General features: G+C 34.3%; 1 protein-coding gene and 1 long non-coding RNA gene across 5 annotated transcripts in view; both read right to left on the bottom strand.

Annotated features, from left to right (window-relative positions):
- Window positions 1-25,778, bottom strand: part of LOC105148814 (uncharacterized) — a 116,136-nt gene that overhangs the window by 71,283 nt on the left and 19,075 nt on the right. The window contains exons 2-3 of one of the 4 annotated variants that reach the window (XM_087407252.1): window positions 9,984-10,144; window positions 7,946-9,381 (exon numbers count right to left, since the gene is read on the bottom strand). The exons of 1 other annotated variant lie outside the window; for it this stretch is intronic. In XM_087407252.1, coding sequence (XP_087263378.1) covers window positions 8,120-9,100 — 981 coding nt within the window. In that variant the 5' untranslated portion in view covers window positions 9,101-9,381; window positions 9,984-10,144 and the 3' untranslated portion in view covers window positions 7,946-8,119. Of the gene's footprint in view, window positions 1-7,945; window positions 9,382-9,983; window positions 10,145-25,778 lie in introns of those variants that run through there. 2 more of the 4 variants (XM_087407255.1, XM_087407254.1) reach the window with 2 other exon arrangements.
- On the bottom strand, window positions 10,948-14,511 carry LOC105151376 (uncharacterized). The gene is made up of 2 exons (XR_846825.2): window positions 13,847-14,511; window positions 10,948-12,861 (listed from the first exon to the last, which is right to left on the bottom strand). It is a non-coding gene; the product is annotated as an uncharacterized LOC105151376 (long non-coding RNA).

The raw sequence follows: 25,778 nt of genomic DNA on the forward strand, positions 1-25,778 counted from the left end.
GAACGATGCTACAACGATAGAGTACAATCGCACATCCTATCAGACATACAATCAGAGCTTCTGCGGATAGATATGTCTACGGTTTCTACAAATGGTAGACGCGCGTGAATTTAAAAAGCTCGACGAGGTGCTGTGAAATCTTAGTATTAATCGAACGCTTTATCGTTGATGCTTACGCTGAGCAGGAAGAGCACCGTCCTCGCGAACTATTTTTCTGCTATAGATTTGAGTGATGGAGATTACGACCTCGATCTGGCAATTTTTGAGACTTATCACACGGTACCGAATACGAATGAATCGAACAATAAATTTTATTTCGCCAAAGACGACTCGGAAATTACAATTCTCGAGGATTCGTACGAAGGGCGAGACATAAATGAATTTTTGAAACGCACGATTTTACAAAAACGTCCGCGCGCGACGCGCTTGAAACAGTTGACATAGTGCGTGGTGACAATAACAACAATGACACCTATGACAATGATGGCGAGGGTGGAGAATACCCGATTACGCTCCGCGCAAACTATAACACGATGAGATACGAGATTAGATGTGTATACGGAATAAACTTTGGCAAGCCCAACAGAATTAAATTGCTGCTGGAATTCTCGTCGAAGTGTATACTGCGGCCGCGAAGATGGCATGAATCGAACGTGTCGATCAACATAATGAACGTAAACGTTATCCGCGTAGAATTTAACGTGACCACAGGCGCATACAGCAACAACTAAAGCGCACACACGATATACGAATTTTCGCCGAGCGTGCCGCCAAAATATAAGATATCGGAGAGGCCGGCGCAGATCATTTTTGGCCTGCCAATCATCACACGAAGCATTACGGATCTAACGATATGCATTGTCAATCAGAATGGACGATTGCTCGATTTTCGAGGAGAAGAGATCACCGTTAGATTGTACGATGGCGACAGTGATAACGTGACCGTGAGATGCTCGTGCTGAACGGAACGGAGCGCACGCAGAGAGATAACGCATTTTTTACAAGGCCAGTGATGTCACAGCTCGATAACACTCGCTCATCTAACTGCATCAGGAAGAAGAAGAAACTCAGCGCGTCGAACGTTAAATTTTTAAAGTCTTTGGGATTCGCGATGCGCAATATTTAAGATGACTGATATCCTAAACATTAAAGACGAGCTTATCTTCGACGATCGCATCTTCAAGATTAATACTCACACGTACATTAATACTCACCCGTTCGCCAACACAACGTTCGGATACAGTGACGAGATAAGAATACCCATATAGCAATAGGATCTGTACACACTGCCATACGAAAACTTTCTATACGTCGAGGGAAAACTAACGAAGAACAAAGTGGTGCTCACGTGACATTGGGAAATAATGGCGTCGCGTTCATATTCGATGAGATTCGATATGAACTCAATGATGTGGAGATTGATCGTAATAGAAACGTGGACATAACTAGCACGTTCAGAAATTATGTAACAGTGTCATTCCACAGAAGCATGATTCTGCGGAATGCCGGCTGGGATGCGCGGACTACTGCGGCCGGATACTTTAATTTCTGCGTATTGCTCTACGTATTGCTGGGATTTTAAACACGAAGATTATAAACGCGTGATGATCAACGCTCATTACGAGTTGATTTTAATATGAGCGCACAACAATTGTCTGACGGGAGATCCGGCGACAGAGCCAACGCTCGAATTATTCAAAGTACAGTGCATGTGCGAATGCATGTGTTATTGAGCAAGATAAATAAACTATCGATGCTGCGCGTTTCGGTCAATATCTGAGCATGGCTTTGTGCTTGTGGGATCTGTAATGAGTTTCCGTTCTTGTAAAGCCAAGCATTCGTGGGCCATCAAGATGGCTACGAGAAGCCGCACTATGTCATTTTCGCCATGTAAACATATCGAAAAAACGATATGTCATAGAATATAAGTCGATTCAACGACTGCAAATTAACCAATGCGAAACTGTACCTGAATTCGGAATATTATCTGTACGATAACTTGAATCTGGATTTTGACAAAAACAGATGTGCGATTGTGTACGACTTGTATGCGCGTTTCTGCAAGGGCTGCTACGGATATGGTTATCTCGAATCTCACCTTTATAACTTTTTTACGTAATGGCTCGTTCGTGATCATCGATTGCTCTCGATAGAATGAATCGGTCAAGAATGCCACTATGGCATGACGTGCAATTAGACTTTGAATGTAAGAAGAACGTATCCGCAAATCCGACAACAGCTTATTGTCTCATCATACATGATCGCATGATTTAGTATAATCCATTGACCAATGTTATACGCCAAATCATCTAAGTGAACCTCCGACACGGTATAAAATCTACGATACTCCGCAATCGACTGTAGTCTTCTCGACAACATGCCCGTGCCAACGTGGATCTGCAAGGATTCATTGTTAACAAGAAATTTATCGTGAAAGAAGTGGCGATGTTGAAACAGGATCATTCTCACGCATTACGTTTTTACGAGTCCCGTGCCATGGAAATTTTTGACAAGATCCGATAGGTCTTTTGTTTCCTGGTTGAGTGCTTATTATCATGGATTGCGATGGGAGCACGGGATGGTCTCGTTCAACGAGGCGAAACGCCTGTATTTGAAGATGATCACGGCGGCTGTATTTGAAGATGATGCTATCGTATACGTTAAGGGATGCGAGAAACGAACGTAGGTATGAAATTTACTTCTGGACGATGAGCGAGAATGCATGTACATCGAGATCTTGGATGCAGTTACGAAGACATGAAATCTTTAACTAATCTGGATGTTGCTAATCTATGCGATGTGGACAACATGTTAAGAATTGCGCGTTACAAAATGTATTGAAAATACATAACTAATGATTGCAAAAGAATTTTTTAAATAAAAATACGTTAACGTACATATTTCTTTTTCTCTTCCTTTATAATACATGTACTCGTATATATAAACGTATGTATAAACGTATGAATGTATGATATGAATGTATGATATGTATGTATGTACATATGTACGTATGTATGGATGTACGTATGTACATACGTATGTATGTATGTATGTATCCGAAAATATCGACGCTTCTGTTAAACGCATCACAACATGTCCGATCTGACAGTACATATATGCAATATATATAGATAGTGCATAAGGCGTTTTTCATTCAATCATAAGCTTCAGTTACGAGCGTTCAGACATGAATCGAGTAAAAGAATATATACGCCGAAAATTGATCGAACGAAAGGGGTACTATCGCTTGTCGCCAAGTCCGCCAAGTTCACCGCTATTGAAGTAAAAAGCGAGATATTGTGAATTTCATGGGAAAAAAGCATCAAAGTCGCCAACGTGCTCATCATCAACGTCATCAATACCATCGAAATATAAACCATAAAGTATAAATATTGATAAACTCGCGAACAAAGAAAATACATAGAAAGACGTGATACAAAATCGCAATTTTTGAAAAGAGGGGAGAGGTTACCTTCTTTTCGATTCTAAAAGTTTTACCATTTACATCGCAATTTACGCAGATGCAATCAGTCTTGCGATACCCGCTTGTACGAACGGTTGCAAATGTACATAATACTTTGCTAAAAACAACAACGCATCGTACGAAACGAAGAAGGACTGCAGTAACATGTGAGTTTCAACATTCTATACACAAAAGAAACATTTTTTAAATATTATGTACGTACACAATATGGAACATCGCGCGGTGCGTTTACTGAGCAGACGTTATGATCTGATGGTTATGGGCTACAAGTATTTGGATATTGGAATCAACGTTGGTCCACCGAGTTACGTGGAGATCGCTCTGGGAGATCATCGCAGACATGAATTGTCGCTGTCTTTCGAAACGTGAAAGAGCCTTTACGAGCAACGATGGAATATTTACAAGATATTTCGAAACGAATACAAGGATAATTTTATAAGCGTTGTATCGTAACCGTCAGAATTTGCACGCTGAACGATGCTACGTTCGTATGTCTCGATTCCATATGCATTACAATGATCGAAATGACATATGTTAACGTTTGACGGATATATCGATGTAACGTTCGAATGTTACAGATCGTTATTAAATCGACTTGTCGATACGGTCGATTCTCCAACATCGAGTCCGAAGATGCAATACACGATAGCGACATCTTTAACAAGCATCAGCTCGTCGATTGCGAGCTATTGTTTTTAATATGTTCAAAAAAGAAACGATGTAACAACATGTGAATAAAAAATTTCTTGTTCGCATCACTATATATGTACTTTCTTTACTTCCCATTCATCCATTCATCCTATATCTCGACGCACTATCGCACTCTGTTTAGATAAACAACAGCTAACGCTTCTTTTTTTTGCCGTGTCATGAACGTATGTACGCATGCACGCATGTATGTACGAACGTATGTACCTGTATATAAACGTATGTACCTGTCCGCATAAGAAAAAAGAAATAACAGGTGTGAAAATAAACGTGCAACGTGAACTTTCAGCAATTCGATGTGCCGCAAATAATCGCGGTTACATTATAAAGCGTGCTGCAACGATATAAGCGATAACTTTTCTCGTGACGACACTTATGATCTAAATTGTTTTCTATACAACTGCCGCCTATAGATAAATCCCAGACAGGCTCACTGTGGCGAAGGTTGATTCTCAGCGTCAGTCTTTATCCTGCTTTATCCACGCGCGAGACATATTGCAACGGATTTTTTTTTCAATGTGCAAAAGTATGATTAATGCTAAATGATAGAATATATAATACTCTTGCACATTTCTATGATTACGTGAAGTGATAATTTTTTTACAGCTGTATTATCTATAAATTGATAATATGAGTAATAAAGAACAACAAAAAGTTGAGGAGATTGCCTTCTCCTCCTCTTCCTCGGTTCAACTGAATGATACTATTATAATTGATCTCACTCAATTACATATCAATCATATAGAGTTATTCCATCGCCTCATTGAGATTGCCGATGAGGTGGATGATCTCACTCGAGTATGTAAAATTGAGTTCAACCACCTCATCGAGGATTTCGATGAGGCGGTGGAGGAAAAGGAAGTGAAAGAGGAAGAAGAAGAAAAAGAAGAAATTGAAGAAAAGAGCGTTTCTTCTGGAGGAGAGCGTCTCCGCTGGAGTCCTGAAATAGAGCGTCTTCGCTGGAGTCTTGGAGGATCTCTCCCCTCCTCCCCCTCTGGAATATCCTGCTAAGGAGATTCACAATTATTCAATAAAATAAATGAATTAAACTTGGGTATCCACTTCCTTAGCGCCCTGACGATCAGGCAGGAGGAGAAGGAGGAGGAGAAAAAATAAGAATGTGTTCAGCGGAGGAAGAAGGTGAGGTGGAGGGCGTGGAGGAGGTAAGAATATTTTATTATATATATATATTTTTTTTCTTTCTTTAAAATATCTTATCCGCGTTGTAGTACCGCGACACATTTGGGGTGGACGCGGGGTCCGCGGCGACGGCTGCGGCGGTGGTAGCGGCGGTGACGGTATCAATGATACGTGACGTCACAACATGGCGGCATGTATCATTATATCGATAAACATCAATAGTGCCGGGGTCTTACCGCGCCTTCCTCCTCCCTTCCCCCGCGCCTACGAGTATCCCCTGCGCCCCGCGCCACCCCTTTAGCTCCATGGCTAGAAGCCTAGTATATCTACTCTCGTGGTTCCAATATAAGTCTTCTATCTTCTTCCTCGCCAATTGAAGTGGTAAGACGATTCCTCATACAATAAATTATATACCGCTGATTATCCTAAATAAACTCGTAAGCAATAATAACATATTTCGTGAAACATAACGATCAAAGCCACTCGGAAATCGCAGTAAGTGTTGACACGCCCGCCCTTCACATCGGGAGTACACAGGACAGTAATGCTGCGTCATTTCGGTCAGGTCGAATGATCCTTGTGACAGACGGTAATAAATATCACGTTACAGAATATATCGTTTCCTATGTCAATGTATCGTACTATCGTTCTTTTTGTGAAATGTTTTTTGAATAAAATTCTATGAAAACTAGTCGTATTTTTGTTTCGTTTTTATAAGTGACTTAACATATTATCAATATAAATTTAATATTGATTTATTGATATATTCCACATACCTTACAAATGAAAATCAATAAGCATTTTACGAAATATTGAATATCGAATGTTATGTAAATGTAGCAAATAATAAGATATCATTTTTATATATCTATATTGTTTCTTACGACAAAAAAAATATTAGGTCTTATATCGTTTTTTATATGAAATTACTTTCTGATCCAATACAGATATTTATGATGAACGAATGTATATGCGAATCAATCAGGCACTAAACTATTCTTATTCTACACATATAGTATAGTTCCTATAGTATTTTCAACATAATTCTATCATCCTCTATGCGAAATAGACTTCCATTACAGATACTCGCTGATTAAATAAGTATGCGAACAGATGGTATCAAACAGATGGTCTTATTCTTATTCTAACGCTTTCTGTCAAGCTTACAACGTATTCTTACTATTACATGCTGTAAGAAAAAACACGAGAAAATATCAGAGTATTTAAGAGATTCGAACCGAGGCCTGGTTTCCGAGTTTTCTATCCATCACTAAGCTGCGACTCTGCCATTGAACCACATATCCTGAACGCGGACACCTTCTTCTGTGTTATACTTACGTATAATACAAAGTAATTGTTGAGAAGGGATCGCGACGCAGGGAAGACTCGAACTGTTATTGTTTTTATTATGCATACAAAAGATGAACATCCCGGTGGTAGAAACGCCATCTGTGGTCAGCGATAGCGTATCGTTAAAAAGGTTTCTCAATACTTCCCCTCGATACGCGATCGAACTAAAAGAGAACTATTACTCATGCTTCTCCGAGACCAATCAAACTCCGGCACTTATCGTGCTTAGGTCTCGATAATCCTTTCGTTAGGACGTCTGCAGCCATTTCTTCCGTTGAGACGTGACGCAGCTGAAAGGATCCGTTATTTATAGCTTCACGAACAAAATGGTGTCGTATGTCGATATGCTTTGTCCTAGCGTGGAAGACCGGATTCTCGGCTAGTTTCAGCGCTCCTTGATTGTCACTGAAAACGATGACCTCTGGGGTGTCCTCTGAATTGAGAAATTTCAGCAGTCCTTTTAGATGAATGGCTTCTTTAGAGGCTTCGGTGAGAGCCATATATTCGGCTTCTGTCGAAGATAAAGCCACTGTCCTTTGCTTCCTCGACTCCCAGGATACAGCACCTCCGTTGTACATGAATATATATCCGGTGTACGACCGTCTGTCTGTGAGGCAGTTTCCCCAGTCAGAATCTGAGAAACCGATGATTGAGTTTTCGCCACATCCGTAGGTAATCCCGATGTCCGGTGTCCCTCTCAAGTAACGTAAAACACGTTTTGCAGCGGTCCAGTGTTCTTGTCTGTAGTTGGTTAGGAACTGGCTCAGGAAACTCACGGCATGTGCAATATCGGGCCTCGTTGCAGTGGCCAAATACATCAAAGCACCCACCAGTTCACGGTAGGGCAACTCGGCATATTTCTTCTCCATGGCGCCCTCAGGGTGAGTCAGTTTAACTCCAATGTCCATAGGCGTTGACACAGATTTCGAGTCGGCCATCCCGAATTTTTTTAGGATGTCTAAGAATCCGTTGATATTCCGTTTTGAATCTTGCGGTGTAAAGTCAGTCTACACTCCGATCGCGCATTTCCCTCGAGATAATAAAGTCCGTCGATACGTTTTGCGACGAATTTCGTATTTCCGTCTTCGTCTATTATAAATGCGGAGTTTCTGTTAAATGTTACACTATATCCCTTTTCGGTTATTTTACCGACTGAAAGCAAATTTGTGCGCAAGTCGGGGACGTGGAGTGTGTCGCTTAGCACCACGTTTGTTTCACGTCCGTCTGAATTCGCTACAATATTCACGACTCCTTTCGCATTGATTTTTGTAGAGGCATTGCTCGCTAAGTTGAGTTGTCCGATTTCGCACGCCCTCATCTCAGTGAATTCATGGGCGTCTTTGCATATGTGCGACGTGCAGCCGCTGTCGAGGCACCATAGTTCATTACGAGTTGCGGTTAACGCGTGCGTCGACTTATTATTCTCGCTGCGGTTCGCTACAGTCGCGCCTTCGGCGTCCTTCGGGAAACTTCGGATACTGTCGTCGAGTGGCCCCGCTCGCTGCGATCTGCATTCTCCGTCTTCGGCGATCGGGAAACTTCGCCTTCGGTTATCTTCGCGAGTCTTCGGCGCGCCTCGTGCGCTTCGTCCGTTTCGAGCGGCTTCGTCGCGAGTGTCGTAAAGAATCCTATATCTTCGGCCGTTTTGGCTAATTGTTTGTCTCGATACCAGCAGTCGGCCGCCTTGTGCCCAATTTTTCTGCAACTGTGGCATTTAAGTTTAGATTTTTCTTTGTCCTCGTTTTTCGATGTCGCCTTCTTTTTGTTCTTCCAATTTTTATTTGCGTAAGGCTTGATCGCCATAGCATTTTGCACAAGAACGTTGTCCTTTTTTCGGGCGTCGCTCTCTTCAATTATTTTAATTCGTAGTGCTTCCGGTGTAGGTAATTCATCGCGCGACTCGATGGCACATCGGAAGTTTTCATATTGCGACGGTAGACTGTATAATAATAAAATCGCGAGCAGATCGGGATTTATGATCACTTCCATTTCGGTCAGTTTATCCACTGCGTCGAAGAATGTACGAATATGTTCGCGCACGTCTTCCCTGTCCGCCATTTTTTGTAATGCGAGACGTTTCAGCAGCGTTGCTTTTCGGGCAGGACCCTTGGATTGATATATCCCTTCCAATCTCAGCCAAATTTCTCGAGATGATGTGCAGCCTTTGATCTGCTTCAATTCGCTCGGGTGAATTGAAAGGATGAGATCTGACATTGCCTTATTATCGTTGTCGTCCCATTCCGCACGAGCTTGGGCAGATATCCCATCGTCGCCGGCAACTAGTTCCGTTTTCACGTCGGTTCCATTCACATATTTCCATGCGTTGTTCTTCACCAATATTGCTTGCATCTGCATTTTCCAGGTGTCGTAATTGTCTTTATTGAGCGTTTCAATACGGCTCACAGCGGACACATTCATTGTGAATGTCGTTTTCTTTGATACACTTGATCACTGAGAATCTCACTCACTTTTTCACTTTAATACGAACACTTATTGCGAATCGTTGCCTGGGCCCATAACCTGTTGAGAAGGGATCGCGACGCAGGGAAGACTCGAACTGTTATTGTTTTTATTATGCATACAAAAGATGAACATCCCGGTGGTAGAAACGCCATCTGTGGTCAGCGATAGCGTATCGTTAAAACGATTTCTCAATAGTAATGCTATACGAAATGCTTTCTTTTTACAATATGGAATTTCTGTAAACGAATATGTATATGAACCGATCAGACACTACTCAATTCTTATATTATCACGTTCTACCAAAACTTCATAACTCTATCATTCTCTATTCGTATAGAAAATTGTTAGGGGTAGTCCTATGTAACATGAGGCCTTGATCATTATTTATTAGGGATGCCATAAAAAAATTTTCTTATTTTAATCTAATAAAGTCCCGAACATAATTTATTAGGGATGTCATAAGTAAGGCTTCCATATTTATATCTGATAAGACCTTCATCGGGATTTAATAGGAATGCATCAACTTTATAAATATACTTATTTATTAGGGCTAACTTATAAGGGTCTGAAAAGGACTTATTAGGGATGTCAAGCAGTAGAGTGTATATATATATATATATATATAAAATATATATATATATATATGTTATATATGACAGATTTCCTAACCTATAAACAGTTGTTAACTTTAAGTTAAGTTAAATATCTCGTAGGGTACAGCGATATTTTTTTCTGCCAGATTCTTTCATTTTTTATAAAAGCGCATCTACTGAACATAATTTTGATTATTGGCGTTGAGGATATTAAATTGAATAATTATTTAACTAATTTTACTCACAAGGGAACACAACCAAGTGAATCTCTCCGATTTAAATGAGCCTTTAATATGTTGTTCTATGGAGACACGTATTTTTTTATACGTGCTGAGTTGCGTTAAGGGGATGAAATCCTTCCTTGAAAAAAATCGATTTTTTTCTTTCAGAGTAAATATCGTCGAAACTGTAAAAAGTAAAAATATTTGCAGAATAAAAATTGAATGGCATTAAGAACTTTAGAACAATAAAAAATTTTTTTTCTTTATAAATAAATAATTTTTATTATAAATAAATAATAATAAAATTATAAAGATAATGCGTTTATTATTATAAAATTATGCGTTTCGCGGGTTTCTTCCGTGTTCAGATCCATTCTTGGAATGCCAATGTTTCGTGAACCTCGCAATTCACTTCATCAGGGCGAGGAGCAGCCTGATAGTGTTTCTTCTGTTCCTTTTAGATTACGCTACTTGTTGGAGTGGTGGGGGGGGAAAGAAGAGAATTGTAGGTGGGGGGGGGGGAGATGGGGAAAATTGGTCAGTCTTCAATAACCGAAGAATTATTTTCCATATTTTATTTATATTGTAGCCATTATCTCTATTTAGATTGTTAGAGTGTTTTTATATTTCTATGGCTTCTCTATACTTTTTTGGAAATGATGTAATGTTGGCTATTGTGATCATTTTGTCAAACAGTATTTGATATCCTGTTTCAATGTTATGTTCTGATAATAAAAGGATTAGTTTCGATGTTCTGATAACAAAAAATTGGATGAAGACGAGAATTACCTATCCAACATTTTGCGAACTATATTTATTATAAGACATCGACCAAATTGTTCACAACTTATTGAAGATGGTTTGAAGCAAACCGAAAGCAAATTTTGTATCGACATGGTAGTACAATACATTATGTGAATTAGTTGAAATTCTTGTTATAATTGCGCACTAATTTCCGTGCTATATTGACGCTCTTATTATCCATATATTTTTGTTTTGTATTTTTATTTTGAGAGCCCTATATATATTTTTTTAAATGCTTTTATATTACCTAATTATGATAGATTTCCTTTCGATAAGAAAACTGCATCGCATTGGCTAGATAGATTATGCAATTTTATCGATGCAGTTTTTCGAAAATGTTTATAATATTTTATCATTATCGAGCTTTTTAAGCAGGATAGTTATAGCAGAATACTTTCTTTTAGCAAGTATTTGGGAGTACATTTTTCTTTTAAACACATTTTTAAGTTTTTTATTATTTATTATTTATTATTATCAGTTAATTATTTGAATACTGTATTACATATATACTTTAATGTACACTTTATTTTTTATTACACAGCCAAATTTGTATAATGGCCGCAACATAGACTTTTGCATAATGCATAGTGCATAAGGGAATCAATCAATCGAAATTCTTCTTTTCTATGGAATGGGAGGAAAAGAAAGATTCTGATTAGTTGATTCGCTTATGCACTATGCGTTATGTAAAAGTTTGTGCTGCGGCCTTAAAGTAAATATAATGTTGCTATTATTACAAATTTAAAGCATTGAATAATTATTTAGAGACTAAATAACTCCCTCCTTTCCTATTAAAAATTAAAAAAAAAAAGTATAATCATTCGACGCGTTTTCATTCAAAATGAAAGAATCTGGTAGAAAAACACGACGGTTAGCCTCGTAAATCGAGTTATTAAACATTAAAATTAGAAACTTTAGAAGAATAAGATATCTGTCATTCCGACTCGATACAGTGCTATGTATACGTTCTGTTTTAATAACACAAATTCATTGCTTTATGTACACAAACTCACACACTATTTTAAAAACACATTCTGTTAATGTAATACATGTTTATTACACAGTTTATTTTTATTTAAAATATAGGGATTTAAGTTCTATAAACATTCGAAAACAAATTTAACCTCAACAAACTACTCGCCAACGATTGCGTTCAGCAGAAGGTGCGTTTACTTTTTGCGTTTATGCTATTTTTAATCGTTAATTTCCGTTTCTCACGTTGTAAATACTTATGTGATATGAAATAATATCATTCACTTTGTAAGCGGTTATAAGTATAATAATAATGAATAAATAAGAATTTAAAAACGCGGAAATAAGAATTTATTCTATTATTTGTATAAGTGTCAATTCTTCTGTCAATGGACGATAACAAAAAGGATTATGATCTTCATATTAAAAATACCAAAATGTGTATGTAGGGTAACTCGAATATATACGCCGCACCTCTCAAAAACTTAATTCATAAGTATTATTTACATAAGTATTATGTTTAAAATAAATAAATCAGTAGAAACTTTGTATTGTCTACTGCTATGAAAAAAATATTAAAAATCCGAAATATTTATTTTTATATTAAAAAATAAACTTTTTGAAACTTTTGCATTTTTGCCGTACATCCCATAAGGGTGGGATATACGACTACTCATAGGCAGAAGGGAGTATGTATAACTCATGAAAAATTTACAAACAATGCATATAAATAAGACGTAAAATGACACAATAACTTATAAAATGTGTTTATAAAGTTTTATTAAGGAATAAGAATGATAAATACGTAAATGAAGCAATAAATAATAATTATATAAATATTAATTATAAATAATAATTAAATTGAAATCATCACAGTACTAATAACATAAAGGTATGTAATAGAAGGGTGCGTTCCTTTTTACGCTCACGCGCTTTAAGCACTTATAAGCATTGCTTATATCATTCATTTTTTTCATTGTAAGCTCTCACAGAAAGGCAGAGAAACATTTATGACGTCATCTTGACGTCATAGATACTGCTCATAAACGCTTCATCCATCGAGGTAGGGCAGCAAAAGCGTGAATGCTTATAGTCAAAGGTAAATGCAATAAACGCGTGGTCTAACCTAAAAATAAAAAATGGCTAGTAAACGTGATATTGGTTTAGTTTCCAGTGATATAACGATACCCGTAAATTTATAAGATGCAGAGACTCAACAAATATACTCAATATTTATAAACTGCTGAACAAGCAGAAGGCAAAAACCGGTAAATTTATTATATAAAGCACATTGATATATTTTGATGTTTGTTATTATTATTATTTATATACGAGCTAATTGTAAAGCTGACTTAGTTCCTTTCTATTTATTTCTTTGAATTTTTCTTTATTTTCAGATCGAGTTTATGCTAACGAGATACTTAAAACGATTAAATATGGTAAGTTTAATAGAATTGTGAGAGTTATTTTTCTATATATTTTATAATTAGCAAAAATAGTTAACATCCTGAACATCCGTCAACATTATCTTTATTGTCTACATTGCGCAAAATACATTAAAAAATGTTTAAGGAATTTAAGGAATTTATGTTGTAATGAATTTATTTTTATATTATTTTAATGTAGGAGGAAAGTTCAATACGAGTATAATAGTAATTGAGTCAATAGAAAGTGACGAAAAAACAACAAATGAAGAAGGAGGAAGTTAATAATTCTATTTGTAATTTACTTAATGCCTAAATCTGATTTTAAATAAATTTATTTTTGACAGCATATAAATGGCTATAAGAGGCTATTCTCTTACTGATAGAAGAATTACTACAAGAACAATTACGACAGAACGACTTTACAAGTGGAAAGATGTCTCAAAAGAAAATATGATTATTAATTGCAGAAGAGATGGTTTCCTTGTTACTGGACTACAATGTTTATCAAAATTTTCTGGATTAAAGAGAACATACAAAATCATCAAGGATCATAATAAAAAAATCTGGGAGTGGAACATGGCATTATCTTTCTGTAAATTGTTATTTTAAAATTAAAATTAAATATTGTATATATACATCGAATATAAACTTTAAATGCCTTTTTTTAGCTTATGGATGACTTACTTGGCACAAAACCATTTATGTCGCCTTGTAAATACTGTATCCATAACCAGTAAAAGGTCGCAAGCGGAATCTGAGCAGTCGGACTGTAGTCAGACATCCTCCAATGAAGACAAAGAGAACTCAATGCCTAGTAAGTTAATAATTTTATATAAATAAGATTGTCCAATCATAGAGTTACTTCACTATTCACTAGAGTTACTTTTATTATTTGCAATTGATTTTTTACAATAGCTTTTACTAATTAATTCAACTAAGATGTGTAAATAAAATAGTCTAATTCTCGCTAACTTTAATAATATTTTTTAAATGTAAAATATTTCTAACATTTTATAATTTTAATAAATTGTTAAGAATTATGTATCCTAAGATTGCAATATTGGAACATTAACTTATAAAAATGTATTAATTAATATATTATATGCAATAATGTATTTATTTGTGATATTTAAAGAGAAAAGGACAAATATCTTCTACAATACAAATGATAGAAGATTTAAAAAATGATAGAAAAACTGCAGAAACAGCGCTGAAAAGAAGACAATAATGAAAATGAAAAGCAACGCGGCATATTTATTCAAAGCTTTAAAGAAATGATAGATATTTTGAAAGAAAAAAATAACTTTTACTATAATCATCCTATATTGTATATATTTAATTAATATATTTTATATTTAACTATATTCTATATTTCATATATATATATATATATATATATATATATATATTACTATAATATTTATAATACTTTGTTACTGTATAACCATATAACAATATAACCATAAAACACTTATTTTTTAATAATTATTAAAACACTTATAATAATTATTATACGTGCAATTATTATACTTATAACAAGCTTTATTTATACCAAATATATATTTTAATTTTAGTTATGTTATATTAATGTAAGTGTAAATATTGCAAAAATAAATTCTTATTTTCTTATTATTAAATTCTCACAAATTATATTCCGTTTTCTCTGTTCTTCTTTATTTCTTCTTTTAGTTATTCCTATGAGTTCTCTTTGTCTTCATTGGAGGATGTCTGACTACAGTCCGACTGCTCAGATTCCGCTTGCGACCTTTTACCGGTTATGGATACAATATTTACAAGGCGACATAAATGGTTTTGTGCCAAGTAAATCATCCATAAGCTAAAAAAAGGCATTTAAAGTTTATATTCGAAAAAATATTGTATTTCATTAAAATATTGTATATAATTTTAATTTTAAAATAACATTATATCTATTAGTATTTCAATATCATTATTTCTTAATTCTTCAATTAAAATATTATCTTCAATTAAAATATTATCATTCTGCAGTAGATATATGTTGTGCAGAATACAAGCAATAATAAATTTTGGGATTAAATCAGTACGTTCCATGTCCAAAACTGTAAACTTCGAAATATTCCTTTGAGGAGAGCAAATGCTTGCTCGATTTTAATTCGAGCGGATGAATGACAAAAATTATAATTTTTTTGTCTATCTGTAAGGTGTCTGTTGTCACGAAACGGTGTCATTAGATGCTCGTAAAGAATGTATGCGACATCAACCACTAAATGACTATTATTCTAATACGCGTATTAGAAAATGAATAATAATGTAGCATGACAATGTTAAAATTTATTTAATTAAAAATTGCTGTTTTCAATGCTGGGAACAACAATTTTTAAATAATAAATTTAACACTGCTATGCTGTTTTTTTTTGTTATATAAAGAAATAGACACCTTTTTGGAAAATATATAATAATAAATTATATATTAATATAATTATATATTATATATATTAGGTGTTGGAATTAATTCATAGCGTTTTTTAATGAAAGAATGTTATTTATTTCATATGAGCATTAAAAAATACATTAATGAAAGTACTTCCCATCACTTGCAAAACGCTACGAATTAATTCCAACACCTAATATAATTTATTATATTTTATTAATTTATTATATTTTAATATAATTATAGATGGATTCGGAATAAAATTATTTTTAATTTTTATTTATAGAAAAAATTAATAGATCAATTCTAAGCAAAATCGTAACTTATTCTCGTAAAATTCGTAAGACCTTATAATCAGTATTTTAATTTTATGTGTATCGTAAGACATAAGATTATTCTTAAATATTTACGATTTCTCGTAAATCTTATGGCTAGTAAAAAGTTGTCCATAAAAATATCGTATAAAGGTATAAACACTTCAAAATTCTTATAAATCTTACGAGAATATGTTACGAATCTTACAATTTTGTTTATAATTTAGGCATAAATAGGCATAAATGTCAAAGAAATAATAGCTTGTAATATGTATATATATATATATATATCTTAAAAATATTATATATATATATATATATATAGAAAATTTAAACACATATACATATGTATATATATTGTATATAAAATTTAAACCCATAAAGCATATAGAAAACTATACAAATTTTACTTAAGATATCTTTTCAAGTTTTCATATATTTTACTGTTCCGAGGACAATTACTTACGCATATGAGCATGGATTACGTATATATGGAAGCGTTAAGGGGATGCTGGAGCGAAGGCTGAAGTTAATCAAAGTCGATATTACAGGTTTTTATTTCCAATGTATAAAATGCTTATGCCCTCTGAGTTAATATGATCATGTAGGAAATTCGATTAATTATCGATATTTTTATTCCGTTTCTTACATTACCATCTTAGCAGGGACGTGTATTAGGGTCGGTTCCACAAATGTAAAATTTATTTTGGAAAATTTTCCAATTTTAGAATTGAGAAAAAATAAACCATAATTGAAGTTAATCTTATATTTGTAGAATCGGACCTTAGAAATACAATTGTACACATGCAGTGTAGGCCGTGTTCCAATATATACACCAGTATTAAAAATCTGTAATATACATAAAGTACAGATTTTTAACTTTAATAGTTAACTTTTATAGTTAGTATCGATACGAAGCCGTAGTAGCATTTTTTCCTTACGTCCAATGTCATTTTATGTAATAATAATATAGTATTAATAAATGAATACGACATTGCACATACATAATGTAATTCTTTTTCATGAATATCCATATATATATATATATATATATATATATATACACACAGGGTGTCTCTTAAGATGGGTCGGGGCCACATTGGAGGCGGAGAATGAATCAAAGGAAATAAAAAATTCTTATACTATTTAGAGGCTATTTACTGGCTGGTAGTTTTCAAATTAGAAAAGGAAACGTCTAAGCCAATATGCGATCAAGCCACGCCGCGTCGTAGGACGGCCCACACTCGAGCAGCGGCGGCGACGGCGGCGCGTAGGGAGGGGGAAGTAGCGCTTCGTCGCTTGGCACAGTCTGGCATGGCGGTCCTGTGTTTCGCCGTATCGCGTCTACACTATCCAAAATGTTATTTTAGCTGAAGTTTTCCTTACACATTTCTTATCATTATAAATCATATTATTTAGCACGATTAAATACAGGGTGCGTCACCAAAATCCGGACAAATCGAACAATTCCTTGTCGTGGCAGCCTCAGAGAGCCTCTTTAATGTGTACGATTTGTATCGAAGGTCCTCCTCGGCAATTCGACGCATTGTTGGCTCGCTTACATCAACAATCGATGCTAATTTTCGCAACGATTGCCTTGGGTCATCCGAAATCAGCGTTTGAACCCTTTCAACGACTGCAGGGATCCTCGCGGTGCGTTCTTTCGAGTGACTCTTCCTCGCTGGCATACTGGAACCTTCGTTGGACTGTTCTAAAGCCGTATATTTTGCCACAACGTCATAAACAGTGGATCTCGGGTATCCAAAGAACCGAATTATTTCCGTTGCTGAGCGCCCGGCGCGAAGGTCTTCGATGATCGCGGCTCTTCGATTATACTCCGCACTTGGTTTCAACATCGCGGCCATTTTGAGAATATGACTGTTTACTAGAAGCATTAGGCTTTCTTGGACGCCAATAACAATCTCTGGCGGAGGCACAGTATAGCGGAAAATTTGAATTGAAATTTGTCCGGATTTTGGTGACGCACGTCACCCTGTACGTTTTAACACAATTATAGATATGTTAAGCTAATTAATGTAATTAATTAGAGCACTACGCAAAGCATATGTTGATAGTCGCGATATCTTTTCGCTTGCTTTATTATAGGATGTTTTTATTTAATTACGCTAATTAATGTTTTTATTTAATTAAAATTATTTTAAAAAAATTTTTTAAATAATTTTTTATAATAAAAGTTATTTTTTTATAAAGAAAAAATTTTTCTCTTTCGAAGCAAATGTCGCTGGAATTGTAAGAGATAGAAAAAAATTTCAAGAATGGCTTTAAAAGTACCTTAGAATTATAGTAAAAAAATTTTTTGTTTATAAAAAAGTAACTTTTATTATAAAAAATTATATAAATTAACAATTAATACTTAGACCGTAGTGGCGCTTCGGATTGTAATGTTATTTAATATAAACGGTCTTGTTTCCTATCTTATTGTTTATAAACGCGTGCTGAAATAATGCGTTACTCTCGATACATATCGGTTATTGCGAAATATTATTGCTAAGGTCTCGGTAGTCTAAAGGCTCAGGACGCTCGCACGGAATGCAAGAGATCCGGCTTCGACTCCCGGCCGAGGCAATATTTTTTCGCAATAAGTTTATGATTAATTTGGGGAATTTTGGGGGGATTATTAACATTTCAGATCAATTGCGTTAATGTCGACAACCATATCGACACGTAATTATTATTTCTGAAATTAATTCATTCGTTTGAATAATATATATATTAGTTCAACATCTTAATACTTAGACCGTAGTGGCGCTTCGGATTGTAATATTATTTTATATAAATTAAATTACATTAATTAGCTTAGATATGTTAAGTATATATAATGTGTATATATGTACACATAAAATGAGAATTTATCAGAGAATTCGTAATTTGATTATCTTTTTAAGATGTTACGTCTGATCATCCGCGTTTGATTCTCGTTAGCTTTGATTTATGTTAGTTGTATGTATATTCTGATATTGAAAATATAAAAGGATATATCACTAATATCTGTATATTTGACCATAAAAAAACATATCTCTTTTTATTTTTTCAACGTAGAAAAAAGAAGATCAGTACACCTTTTTGTTACACGTAACAAAAAGAGATGAAGTAGCTACACACGTATGTGAATATGAATTAGAAATATATTTTATGTTTTGTAATGTGAGTACATCATAATGCACATAAAATATAATTCTAATATTCACTAATGTATCTATATTATATCTGCATGAAAAGTTAAGTATGAGTAACTTCTATCTCTCTTTTATGGGCCTTCTACAATAAGCTATTAGTTACAAATCAGAAGTCAGAAGCTAAAAATTGATCAATCACAGTCAATTTTTCTGACTTCTTATTTATGGCTGATTTATGGCTTATAATTGTAAAAGGCCCATTAAACATAATAAAAAGAGATGGAATAGCTACATATGTATGTGCAATGTATTTACGTACTGACAATACATGTTACATCCTAAATTAAAATGGTATTGAGAATAAAGGAAAAAGTGCTATTACATTACACGTGTATATATGTATTTCAAATACATGGTTATATCCGAAGATATATCTAAGTCACAGTCAGAATGTATTTAGTAAAAATATACTTATTGTACCTTGCTGTTAGTCAACGTACACATTGATCTATAAGTGTATACATTTGCTAAAACATTTTGCTTTGAATATGATATACTTATATACATTTCATAAACGTACAGCATCGTACGAAAATTATGCATATGACTATTGACTGTGTAATGTATGTTACATATATACTGTAATGTATAACATATATATTATATAGGGTGTCCAAAAAGACTCCGGCTTTAGGAGCTGAACATAAAGGTGACTATAACTATAATCGTAAAGGAATGTGAATTATACTTGTATCGGCATGCATAATACGCCAAAATATAATATGTTGACCTATGATTCACGTTCTCTTCTATGATTGAATTACGGCCTTTCTTGTGTTATAAGGCCATTACATAACGTTCTTAGAAAAAACATTTCAGACAAAAGTTAAAGATTTCAAAGAAGCTGTTTACTGATATTCAGTCTTTTTTTTTCTTCATTAGTTTCTTTGTTTCCATCATGTCAAGCAATCAGCTTTTGATTCCATCATGACGATGCTATTCACGATGCATTTCTTTAATTGCGAGAGACGCAAAATTCTCCAAATTGATTCCGTAATTGTATTTCACCAAATTTGATAATCGAATGCTTCTGCCAGTAAATTAAAAATAATCAGTCCACGACGAACGTCTCTGACATTTATCTATAACTAGCCAAAGCACGATTTACAGCTGTCGCATTTTGTTATACCTAGCCAGCTCACGATTAACGCCTCTGACATTTATCTATAACTAGCCAAAGCACGATTAACGTCTCTGGCAGTAAATTAAAAATAGCCAGCCCACGATGAACGCCTCTGACATTGGATCTAATTAAACAAAGCGCAAATTATTGTTATAACATTTAACTATATCACTTGTATGATAAATAAAAGTGATATTTTCACGAATGACATAAAGATGCTAACCTTTCTCATGCTGGCTTTCTAGGGTGCCTTCCAACAAGAAACACACATCACAATAACCAATTTTGATCTTCTAGAGTGCCTTCCAACAAGAGACACAGTGTGACACGGTGCATCATTACAATCTTGTTCGCCAATACAAGGATGAGATACTGTATTGTACTGAGTCGCTTAGAAAGCACCCATAACCTTCTCTTACCAAAGGCAGACAATATTCTGCTACTATATTTTTTTCTATTTTGTGGACACAAAACACTATATAAATACACACACACACACACACACACATATATATATATATATATATACACGCGCGCGCGCGCGCGCATATATATATGGTTGTGTGTAAAACACTACTACACTACACTGAATTGACAGTTCTGTTGAACGGCAACGATACTGTGAACGCGGGTCATACTGGTTACAGCTGATTGACTCGTATAACGCTGTTGTTTTCTGACACATACAGCATCACGCAAAATGATATATGTATGCATATATATATACACACACATTCATACAAAAAATTTTTATTTTTCACTCTAAGAAAAAAGATACATAATCGATATGATGGTCACATTATCTTCTGCTTAGCGACTAATTAAGAAAAGGCGTTCACCGTATCTAAATCTACGTTATTGTAAAAACTCTCTATTATCTTTGAAGTTCTATTATTGATACGTCATTTACGTGCATTCTCCAGGTTTATTCCAAAAAAAAAAAAATACAAATACATGACCAGGTATTTGACGCGGTATAGTAAAATTCTATATTACATTCTGTGGCACAAAAATGTGATCAGTAGCCCTTTGAAACTGAATATATCATAAAAATAATAAAGTAATATTTTAAAAATACATTACATTCAGTAAAATGCATTAAGTTATTATGATGTTCAATCACCATTATTAAGAAAATACAATATTATGTAGAAAGGAAAATATTTTCAAGACAATTTGCTGGAAGCAAACTAGAGCATACTGTTCCTTATACTGTGACGTTCTTGAGATGCACGCACGCGCGTGAGCGGTCCGGGCGTCAAGCGTCAAGTGGTTGTGAAGGAAAAGTAGGCAGAATTTCAGAAATCGGCCCGAAATGCGCAACTAATTTCGAGCACATTGAAGTACACGTATATAATTTCTATAATTTTATAAAAAGTATATTTGGAGTAATAGGTTTATTAATAACGTTATTTATTAAAAAAAAATTATGAAAAAAGGAAAAAGCAGGATCGAACATCTTCAATATTCTGATTTTGCACCCAATGCACGAGACCACGCTGAGTTCTTGCGAATCACCTCGACGAACGCGGTACATACACACATACACAGTACACGCAAAGTCGTAAACTATTATATATCTCATCAATGTTTATGTTTTGAAATCATTTTTGTTATTATACGTTAAAGAGAAAGATATATGAATATAATTTAATAAAAAGAAAATGAAAGAATTTTAATTCACAAATACGGTTGCCAGTTCTCCGTTTTTTTTTTGCCAGAACTTGGTTGCTAATATTTAATATTCCAGCAGACGACAAAAATTGGAGATTTTCACATCTGTAAAAAAAAAACGGAGAACTGGCAACCGTGTTTGTGATTTAAAATTTTTTCAATTTCTGTTATTTCGATAGAGCAAGACAGAGAAAAAACAAAAACAGATAGAAGCTCCGATTGTAATCGGTGAGTTTCCACGCGGACACGCCGAACTGGGCTCGTATAGCAAAACAATGAGTCTGTCTCTGTCCTTCTCTCTGTGGTCGCTTGTTTCTAGCGACCGAAAATATTTTCTCGGCGATCTCGGTCGCTTGGCGTGTATCATAAGGGGGAAAGAGACATTCTAGATAATACATAATTTTTATTAAATTATATTAATCCTTTGCCCGATTTAAGTTACGATGGCGCGTGCCATAATTAACAGCCTGGAACATGTTGTTTATGTATGGCCCGATAGACGTACCATGGCTCTCAATGATATTTATGTTTGGCCCGATTTCTTTACCACGAGTCTCACACGATATTATAAGTGAAAGAGTTAATCATATACCTTTCTCATTGATATACAATAGCAAAAATGATTTCAAAACGTGATAGTTAATGAGATATAGTTTACGATTTTCCGTGTATTTTATGTATCACGTTCATAGAAGCGGTCTGCAAAAACTCAACGTGGTCTCGGGCGTTAGGTGTGAGATCAGATTGTTGAGGATCCTATGTTCAATCCTGCTTTCTCCTTTTTTTCATAATTTTTTTTTAAACAAATAACGTTATTAATGAATATATTACTCCAAATATATTTTTATAAAATTATAGAAATTATATGTGTACTTTAGTGTGCTCAGTCACTAGTTACACATTTCGAGCCAATTTCTGAAGTGCTGCCTATTTTTCCTTTACAACTGCTCAACAATCGACGGCTGAACCGCTGGATCGCGCGCGGACTTGCATCTCAGGAGCGTCACATAAGAAACATGCTGCTATCATATCTTCCAACATGAAAATTGTCATTACAACATTTTAGCATGAAAATTATCATAAAAATATTTTCCTTCATACATAATTGTTATTTTCTTAATAATAGTGATTGAACATCATATTAATAAGTATATACATTTTGAACATTACTAAATATTATGTACTTTTAAAATATTTACTTTATTATTTTTATACACTACATTGATACATTTGGTTTTCTTTCAAAGAGCTACTGATCACGCTTATGTGCCACAAAATGTAATATCTTTTACTATAGAATACTGATAATATCAATTTAAGACTAATAAGAGTCGATACAGAACGAGATGCGTAATTTTAAACTGGAATGATTCAACTTCAATAACTCCGTTATATCTTCTTTATTCAACATGTGAATAAAGAAGGCATGTTGAATAAAGAAGACATCACAGAAGACTAAGGAAAGTAAAGGATTGATAATTTGCTGGAAGGTATGGAGCATATTTCTTAGTGCAACGCTCCTGAGATAAACATCCGCGCGCGATCCGGTGCGGCTCAGCATTGAGCGGTGGCGGCGGGGGGAAAGAAGGTGACGCTTCAAAAGTCGACCCAAAATTTAACATGTACTCCAATAACTATAGGAAGAATACAGAATCACTTTATAGATAAATAAAAAATTATTTGTATATTGGATATAAAGGCACATATAATGGTTTTTTGATTTGTTAATTATAAAATTATATTGACATCATCCTTATAATTATATTAATCATCGCACTTTTGCGATTTGATTGATTATCAGAATTTTCATTCGGATGATGATTATAAAAAAAACATTTTACAGAAAGTAACTGATCGACGTAATATTATTACAGAAACATGATTTTTTTTGGGATTTTTTTTAAAGGTAAATTAAAACTTTTAGAAATACATATATAATTTCAATAATTAAATAAAAATATATTTAGCTTGTAATATATGTTTATTAACAATGTCACTTATTTAAAAAAAAAATTATGAAAAAAGAAAAAAGGAATTGATCATGAGATCTCTAACATTCTCGCATCTTACGCGTGAGACCACGCCGAGGTCTTGCAAATCAACTTCTATGAACGTGGTATATAACGCTCATGGAAAATCATGGAAATATTAATATCTCGTAAATTATCGTATTTTGAAATTATTTTTGCTATTATACATAAATTGGAGGGATATAGGATTAGCATAATTTATTAAAACTTATATGTTATCTATAATGTTCCTTCTCCTCTTAATTATACACATTGAGCGGCCGAAATTTCCCAGAAAGCATTTTCAGTCGCTAGAAACAAGCGATCATATATATTAGGTGTTGGAATTAATTCGTAGCGTTTTACAAGTGATGGGAAGTACTTTCATTAATGTATTTTTTAATGCTCATGTGAAATAAATAACATTCTTTCATTAAAAAACGCTACGAATTAATTCCAACACCTAATATATATATATATATATATATATATATATATATATATATATATAGAGAGAGAGAGAGAGAGAGAGAGAGAGAGAGAAAGAGAGAGAGAGAGAGGGAGAGAGAAGGATAGACTCGCTGTTTCGTTCGACGAGCCCAGCTCGGCGTGCGGAGTCTCATCGATTACAATCGGAGTTTCTATCCTTTTTTGTTTTTGCTCTGTCTCACTCTGTCATACTTCTGTTTCAATAATTCGTTCTGCAATTCAAGAATATGATTTCCATTAATTCTGGCATCATCGCCGATGCAGCAAGGACGCATGATTCCTTTTTTAAACAACGATTCTGATATATATTTCTATATATACAAAAATATATTATTATTATAGCGTTTCCAACCGATAATATATTGCTGGTTTATACAATGATTCAATCCATTTCTGTAATTAAATAGCGGTACTTCACTTGTGCGCGATAAGAGGAATGGCGCTTCTTACTAAGTCGACACCCGAGTCGAATAAAAAATGTGCTATATACAATAATTTCAGACCTTGCACGTTTAAAATAAGTAGCTGACGATTTACAGAAAACCTCAGAAAATCTCAAAGAACAATACTATGCTTGTAGAAATGAGTTACGAGCTTTAGTATAAGAGCAATGAATATTCGAAAAAATTTCATTTATATGCTACGTCTGCTACGAGATTACCGCTTGTCGTTCCGACATCCGAGCAGAAAGGAAGCTCAACCACACGAAACACATCGCGTTCCGAACCTTGATATATGCATGTGTAAATAATTCAGTAAATAAAGTTTAGATATGTGTTGTATATATGTACACACACACGCGCGCACGCGCGCACGCGCGCGCGCACACGCATACATACGCACACGCGTGTATTTATGCTATTATTTATATATATATATATATATATATATATATATATATATTAATATATACACACACACACATACATATATACATATACACACACACATATATATAATATATATATATATATGTTATTTTATATATATGCATCAATAATTTACTAAATAAAATGTATGTAAAAGACAGAACAGTGTAATTAAAATAATTATTTTCATTTGTATTCATATGTAAATAATATGGTATGTTTCTTGTTTAGGAAGAAATTATTTCAACAAAATTGAAATAACTAATATCATATTTATTTTATTATTATTCTTCCTCTCAAAAGAAAAAACTTTGACCAGGGCACGTTTATTGATATGGGCCTCGGTAGGTTGATAATTCAGATCATTTCTATGGTTCAGCGACGCACTTTTCAGCGCCGCTGTCAGAATATCGCGAAACTAAAATACTGCTCAGTTTCATAGCTTCACGTCAATTTCACTCGTAATATACAAACGAAGTTTTCGGATGCACCTTTCTCTTAAACTAAAACTCCTACCGCGTTTCTAAAAGC

Source organism: Acromyrmex echinatior, chromosome 6, assembly GCF_024713525.1.
Source record: "Acromyrmex echinatior isolate Ae372 chromosome 6, ASM2471352v2, whole genome shotgun sequence".
Lineage (NCBI taxonomy): Eukaryota > Metazoa > Arthropoda > Insecta > Hymenoptera > Formicidae > Acromyrmex > Acromyrmex echinatior.